We start from the raw sequence: 8,531 nt of genomic DNA on the forward strand, positions 1-8,531 counted from the left end.
AATCACACCCACACCACCGTCCTCAGTCTTCTCCAACTTCTGTACCGGGTCCCATAACTTCAGCCAGTCTACGCAAGCACAGTGCGCTCTCCCTGTCTCTCTCGGGCAGAGAATAGTACTGCGCAGGCACTGTACTATTCTCAGCTGGATAAAGCGCTCTGCGCTTGTTCAGACTGGATTCGACTGGCCGAAGTTTCGGGACCCAGTACAGAAGTTGGAGAAGACTGAGGATGGTGGCGTGGGAGGGATCCGTGTGGATGGGGCTAGAGGAAGCCGCAGGTATGTATAAATCTTTTATGTACCGTATATACTCGCATACAAGCAGAATTTTTGACCCCCAAAAATGGGGTCAAAAGTTGGGGGGTCGGCTTGTATGCGAGTCTTCCCTGGTGGTATAGTGGTTAGTGGTGGGTGGTCCGCGCAGGGGGCAGGAAAGAGCGGTTCCCTTGGTAACGGCGATACAGATCGCCGCTATAGGGAGCTGCGCTCATTCCTGCCCCCTGCATCGTCACAGCAGCAGCGCCGGGCGCGCTGCTGTGATACACTCTGAGAAAGTTTCAGAAGGGGAACGCGGATTAGGAAGCGGCCGCTGCCTAAGCAGGTAATAGCGGCGGCCGCGGGGGGAGCGGGGAGCTGGGGGGGAGCACTACCTACCTATGCTGGGCACTATACTGGCTAAACTGGGCACTATACTGGCTAAACTGGGCACTATACTGGCTAAACTGACTGGGCACTATACTGGCTAAACTGGGCACTTTACTAGCTAAACTGGGGACTATACTGGCTAAACTGGGCACTTTACTAGCCATACTGGGGCACTATACTAGCTAAACTGGGCACTATACTGGCTAAACTGGGCACTATACTGGCTAAACTGGGCACTATACTGGCTAATCTGGGCACTATACTGACTAAACTGGGCACTATACTGGCTAAACTGGGCACTTTACTAGCCATACTGGGGCACTATACTAGCTAAACTGGGCACTATACTAGCTAAACTGGGCACTATACTGGCTAAACTGGGCACTATTCTGGCTAAACTGGGCACTATACTAACTAAACTGGGCACTATACTGGCTAAACTGGGCACTTTACTAGCCATACTGGGGCACTATACTAGCTAAACTGAGGCACCACCTACCTATACTGGGCGCTATACTGGGCACTATACTGGCTATACTGGGCACTATACTGGCTATACTGGGCACTATACTGGCTATACTGGGCACTTTACTAGCTATACTGGGCACTATACTAGCTATAATGGACACTACCTACCTATACTGGGCACTATACTAGCTATACTGGGACACACTGGGGGGCTGCACCAATCCAGCATTTCCTACCCCCGGTTTATATGGGGGTCAATCATTTTTCCCTCTTTTTTCAGGGAAAAGTTGGGGGGTCGGCTTATATGCGGGTCGGCTTATATGCGAGTATATACGGTGTGTTTATCTCTGGTACACTTTAAGGCTCATACACATGTCCAGCTTGATGCACAACATGACCAACCACACAACAAGTTGTTTACCTGACAAGTACACACACAAACCAACTAAACAACCAACTTGCTTAAAGAGAAACTCCGACCAAGAATTGAACTTTATCCCAATCAGTAGCTGATGCCCCCTTTTACATGAGAAATCTATTCCTTTTCACAAACAGACCATCAGGGGGCACTGTATGACTGATATTGAGGTGAAACCCCTCCCACAAGAAACTCTGAGGACCGTGGTACTCCTGGCAGTTTCCTGTCTGTGAACCTTGCTGCATTGTGGGAAATAGCTGTTTACAGCTGTTTCTAACTGCCAAAAAAGCATGCAGCAGCTACATCACCTGCCAACAGTAAAAATGTCACCATGTAATAAATGTCAGAATGTAAATCGGGGATTTAAAAAGATTTTACAATGGGCAAACACTGTCTAAACATTTATACATAATTATTGTAAAAATGAAGCACTTTTTTTTTTTATTACATTATTTTCACTGGAGTTCCTCCTTTAAATAATATGCGTGCAAGCTAAACAACAAACTGCACAACATGTCCGCATTCAAAAACAAAGTTGTTCAAAAGGCTTATACACACATTCTAACCTGCATGATTGTTGGGCAGATTGATCCACCGGTTGGATCTGGCAAATAAACAGTTATCAGTTGGTCATCTGGTTGTCAGCTATACACATACCCAGCTTATCTTCCAACAGACAAGTGTGGAAGATAGTTGGACCGATTGTTGGTACGTGTTTATGAGCCTTTATTTGAATCTTCCGATTGCTTTCTTATTGGTTCACACCATAAACCAATAGAATGCACTAGCAGGAAATTTAAATGCTCACTGACTAAAGGTAGCCGTGACTTGGTGGGCGATCGACCATCCAATTCGATTATTATAATCAAATTAAAATCTGTGTCACCAAGTGCATGCCCGACCGACAATGCATAAGTCGATCGTGCATGCGGCAAGATGTTGGGCCGACTTGCTCGATCGGTGGCACGGCGGCAACGGCATGCAACTCCAGGATGAACGACAAACGCGATAATAGCTCCGGAGCTGTGTCGTAACGCAGACATTACTTGTCCACTGCTTCCGCTTGTCCCTGCTGGCTCAGGACGCATTCCTCTGTTCATACACATGTGCCCCACGTGGTTTTCTAGTTTTCTAGGCCACAGGATTGATGTCAGACGTCATACATGCGGCCACCTTACTAGGCAACCACGTGCCGCGCATGTTTGAATAACAGTACGCCTGGAGCCAGCGGGGTTAAGTGGCGGTCGCGGACAGGTAATGTATAACATGCACTGGGCACCAGGGGGGGAAACTTAACATTAGGGGGAAAGAGTTGGGGTGGGGAGGCGGTCAGATGCGGCGTCACAAGGCCGATTCCTGATTGATTTCAGCATGATGTGATGTATCGGCAGCTGAGAGATCTCTCTCTAATCAGATTTCATTAGAGAGAGATTTGTCTCTAGGTTGAATCTGCCCATCATCGCTAGATGTATGGCCAGCTTAGTACTTAAAAACAATTTATAATAAAACTAGCAAATTTATTTTAAATTAGGCACAGGTTGTTGGATAGGTGTGTTTTAGCAGCATATTTACATGTCTCTGTATGAGCGTTAGCATCTTTTGCAAATAAGGCCTTGTTCACACTAAATACGTGTTGCCGTGCGCAATTCGGCACCACTTATGGGGTGCGATCAGCTAGTACATCAGAAGTGCATAGACTGCATTGTCTGATGTTCAGACTATAAGCAATGCGCTACACTTTTGCGAAGCACAGCGCTGACCCATTCACGGTAGTGAATGGGATCAGCAGCGCACAGTGTAGCAGATGGCATATAATCGTGCGCATTGCGTTAAGACCGCACTGCCATTCTGCGTTTAACAATGTGAATGAGGCCTAAAGCTGGTTTTAAGTGTAAACCTTAATCCTTGTATAGCATCATTCTCCTATTGGACTTGTATTTTGAGAGCTGCAGACACTGACATGCACAGTAGGTCATCCTGGAACATCCCTCATATAGGGGTGTGGACCAGGGGAAAGGCAGGGCCGTTTTTAGACAAAGGCATTCCTATGCACATTGTGTATTGTGATTGGCTACAATAAGAACACAGGCTTGGAAATAATAGGTGGTGATTGAGTGAGTGTGGATTATTTAAAATAAAGGTATCATGATTATGTAATCTAGGTAGGAGTTTGGGGGGGGGGGGGGTGTTTGGGGGGAGGTTCAACCTCAATTAGAACTTTTTTTTTTTCTGTTCCATTATAAATCCCTGGGTAATGCTGGGCATACACTGCTCGATTTTGAGCCATTAACCTGCTGAGCGGTCTGGACGAGCTCAGCTCGTCCAACACCGCCAGAGGCTGCCGCTCAGGCCCTGCTGGGCCGATTTCAACCAAATAAAAAGCAGCACACGCAGCCGGCACTTTGCCAGCCGCGTGTGCTGCCTGATCGCCGCTGCAGCGCGGCGATCCGCCGCGTGCAGCGGCGAAAGAGGGTCCCCCCAGCCGCCCGAGCCCAGCGTAGCCGGAACAAACAGTTCCGGCCAGCGCTAAGGGCTGGATCGGAGGCGGCTGACGTCAGGACGTCGGCTGACGTCCATGACGTCACTCCGCTCGTCGCCATGGCGACGAGGGAAGCGAAACACGGAGGGCCGCTCATTGCGGCCTTCCGTGTTATCTCTTGCCTCCGGAGCGCCCTCTAGTGGGCTTTCATGCAGCCAACTTTCAGTTGGCTGCATGAAATAGTTTTTTTTTTTATTTAAAAAAAACCCTCCCGCAGCCACCCTGGCGATTTAATCAGAACGCCAGGGTGGTTAAGATGGCTCGATTAGATAATTTCTGACACATCCAATCTCCCGCCACTCGTTTCGCCACTCGATTCTGGATTCAAGTGAATGGAAAAAGATAAGAAATATGAGCGGAAGATAAGATAATTGACTGCGGAATCGAGCTGTGAAACGATGGAGCGGCAAAATCGAGCTGTGTATGCCCAGCATAAGTGTAAGCGGGGGTGATGATAATCTGTGGGTGGGCAAAAAAATGGGGCTCGTAACTTTTCTAGGGCTGTGGACTGTTGGGAAAGTATGAGTGACATTCAAAAGCAGTCATCTACTTGCTCAAGGTGAGGATGAGCTCCTTGTCCATAACACTGCCCACAATATTATAGAGCATGAAGATTGAATTTGCTTTGAGGGTGAGTCTCGCGTCGGTGGATTTTTGGATATACGTTGCCGCCTAGCTAGTGCTTAGGTGTTTACGAAGCACTAAGATGAAGAATTGTAATGTACAAGTCAGATTACTAAACTCACCTACACTTAGGGCCCATTCACACTAGAAATTGCAAAATGCTAGTACTAGCATTTTGCTTGAGTTATTTTACCGCGATAAGCGCGGTAAAAATTACTGGACACTTCTGCGATTCCAGAGAGATCGCGGTCAGCGCTTTTATAAGCACTGTGCCACTATCGTTCCAGGATCACCTCCAGAGCGCTGAAGGTAATGCGTTTGCGATTGACGCTAATCGCAAAACGCCTGCGATCGGCGCCAGTCGCAGCAGTGAGAACACTGCCATTGAATTACATAGCACTAGCACTTTAAAAAGCACTGGCGTAAGTGTGAATGGCCCTTAAAATGGTAGAAATTAGCGTGATAAAATCACTGTACACTTCGGCAATTCAGAGCGATTGCGATCAGCGCTTTATTAAGCACTGTAACCCAATCGCTCCAGAATCGCGGCAAAATGCTGCAGGTAGCACATTTTGCGATCGATGCCAATTGCGGCAGTAAGATCATTGCCATAGGGTTAGAACGGGCAATAGAATCTTTAAAAAGCGCTATGTCTTTTGCAATTAGCAGGAATTGCCCGCTAATCGCCGTAGTGAGAACGGGCCTTTAGATCTGGAATTATTAGAGCAGTTGAGTAACAATAAAGTGTGATTTTTTTTTTTCTATTTGTCTTTATTATGAGTCTTACGCATTTGTTTTTTTTCTACAGATTTCCACTTTTTACTGCTGTTTATCAAATTTGCTATGAAGGAAAGCCTGTGGAAGAGGTCATTTCTTGTTTACAGAGCCACCCAGAGCATATATAACCTGGAGGGAATTACTTGAAAGGGATTTTTCTTTTCTTTTCTTTTATTGTATTAGTTTATGCTGCATATTTCTGGAGAAATTTCTCCAATAACGCACAAAGCCATAAATGAGTAAGCTATAGTATTATTATTTGCCTCTGTCCAGGTCACTTATGGATTACTGTTATCATTCAAGTGTCCTCCTTTTTGTATTAATCAATCATGGATATATGGGAACTCTGTACAGAATGTTGTTTGTAAGCATGGTGTAAAAGCTGATAATAGCGCTGTTACCATGGATATCTCATCCATCTATTGATGGTGTGACTGGCTAAATGTAGTCTTTTATTGTCCTAGTGATCATGGTTCTTTTCCAGAATTTTATCATCAACGAAAATATTATTTTACATATAATATTTTGGATTGGAACCTATAGAAAGCCACCAATGTAAATCACATTCATTCAGCAGTTACTCGTCTCACCGCAAATTCCAGCAAGATACTATTTTGCAATGTTTTTCTGGTGCAGCAGTTATTTTATTATTCCATTAGCTTGGTTGTATGTGATCTTTTAATACTACAAGGTAAATGAATTATTTTAGCTAGAGTTTTTGACCAAATTAGTGAAATGTAACTACTTTTTACGTCAAGGGAAAACTAACTAACTGGGTCAGACTGTTTCATGACTGTATCTACTAAGCCTTGGTTTAATGTTGTGATTGTTTTAGCATGGATGACTGTTTTAGATTATCACAGATACAGTATATTTTTATGTACTTAGCTTTGGGAGGTTCCGATGACTGTGCCATTCCATGATGCATCAAAGCTGAATTCTGAGCAACCGTTTTAAATGAGCTTTGGGTAGGAGATGTAAAAGCCTTTTTTTAGACGATATCTTACTTCTGAAAAAAATACATTGCTGTCAAAAAAAGGAAAAGGAGAGCCTATTAAAGCCCTTCAGTCTTTCTGTTTTGGAGAAACCTGTATCTGAGAAGAACAGTTTTAGGACAACGAGATGGGATTCACCCCTCTCACTCAGTATACTGAATGGGTGTTGCTCTGTGTCAGGTTCATTGGTGAGTCCTCACCTCTGGACCTGACTCTTTCATTTTAGGAAGCAGTGATCATACAACCCAATTTTTAAATGGATTTTTAAAATAATTTTACATAAATGGCGCTTTGAGTCCACCTGGAGAAAAGCACAATATAAATGTTATTTGTCTTTGTCTTAATTGCACATTTTAAAGTGGCCCTATGCAATATATTTTCAAAAATCAAGGGAACATGCCCATCAGCTTTACCAACGTTTCTGCAGGGCTCATTTTAAAAGATCAGAGTCTTGTCTTGTTCTCTTGCATCAAGATCTCCTAGTATGGAAGGCTGAACAAGTTCTAGATCGCCCCATGCGTACCACCTGATCATACACCAGTCTCTGCATTGGCTGGATTATAGCCAGGATGGGAGGTGAGACTATTTTCCAGCTTCTTCTCTAGTGTTGTAGATGGCATATGGGTAGGCAGGGGGCATGTCTTTGGTCACTGTCATCAGGCTTACTGATCAGTCACACCTGATGTTGTAGGACCTGGCAGAGCTCTCTGCTGCCTCAGTTTTTTAAAGAATAGTGCAGAGAGCTCTATGGCTGCATTTTATACAGTTTATCTTTTATTCACTTTTGAAAATGACGCATGATCACTGTAAAGCTGAAAGCATTGATAGAAAGGCAATTACCTAAATTGCTGCCCAGAGTTCATCTTTAAGTAGCACATGGTGCATTTGCTATAAGAAATTAATGGTGTTGCACTACTGAACCATTCAATTAAAAAAATCATGACTTAAAGCTTGTTTTCTGTTTTCCTTTGTTTTTCTGATCTTTTGTTTATATGTATAGGTTGAATAGTTACATGGCAAAATATGATCTTAAACACCTTTGCAAATACATCTTAAACACCTTTGCAAATACATGATTATGTAAATTTACATGGATTGAAAATAGAATAAGCAACTATACTCAATGCCAAGCTGCAGGAGCTAAAGAAAATAAAATTCTGCCTCTGAATTAATCACTCACAAAGACCCATTTGGAACTTGGAATACAGTTCTAGGTAGCACACTACTGAAAAGTAATTGACTGTTTACAGCAGGTACAAAGATGGACAACTAATCACAGATATGCAAGGTCTAACTTATCGAGACAGGTTAGTCAAACTAGGCTTACTTAGCCCGGAAAAGAAACAGTTGAGAGATTACGGAATGATAAATGTACATCCAAGGGCAGTTTAGAAGCTTGACAGAAAAGGTGTGTGTGTGTGTGTGTGTGTGTGTGTGTGTGTGTGTGTGTATATATATATATATATATATATATATATATATATATACACACACACACACACACACACACACGTACGTACACACACACACACACACGTACACACGTACACACGTACACACGTACACACGTACACACACACGTACACACACACACACACACACACACACACACACATACCTCTAAAGAACGTTACCTGTGCATGGAGAAAAATATATCTGTTATATTTTCTCTTCACAGTTAGGTTCTTCTCGCACTACAACAGACTGAGCTGAAGCAGTAGCCTAATTCATATTGTATGAATACTTTTTACTTCTTCAGAAATGTGCTGTGGTCTGTTGCAGGACCCTCTGCCATTGGCTGATTAGCAACACCGTTCCCTGTCCAAAAACTATCATACCAGTTGGGATTGTCTGTTGCGGAAACAAAGTGGGCACATCAAAAATGAATTCACTGGCTCATAGAAAATTATCAAAGGCCATTTGTTTTTGTCTGCTACTTGCTCATTCAAAAATGTTACCTAGTTTGAACTTGGGGAGGCTCACTTGTTTTTCTACAGTTGTCGCCACTGCTCTATTCATATATATATATATATATATATATATATATATATATATATATATATAT

General features: G+C 43.5%; 1 protein-coding gene across 1 annotated transcript in view; it reads left to right on the forward strand.

Moving 5' to 3' along the window:
* Positions 1–7,415, forward strand: part of GPD1L (glycerol-3-phosphate dehydrogenase 1 like) — a 49,357-nt gene extending 41,942 nt beyond the window's left edge. The window contains exon 8 of the mRNA XM_068236223.1: positions 5,503–7,415. Coding sequence (XP_068092324.1) covers positions 5,503–5,599 — 97 coding nt within the window. The 3' untranslated portion in view covers positions 5,600–7,415. The remainder of the gene's footprint in view (positions 1–5,502) is intronic.
* The last annotated feature ends 1,116 nt before the right edge of the window (positions 7,416–8,531 follow it).

This window comes from Hyperolius riggenbachi, chromosome 5 (assembly GCF_040937935.1).
Source record: "Hyperolius riggenbachi isolate aHypRig1 chromosome 5, aHypRig1.pri, whole genome shotgun sequence".
Taxonomy (NCBI): Eukaryota; Metazoa; Chordata; class Amphibia; order Anura; family Hyperoliidae; genus Hyperolius; species Hyperolius riggenbachi.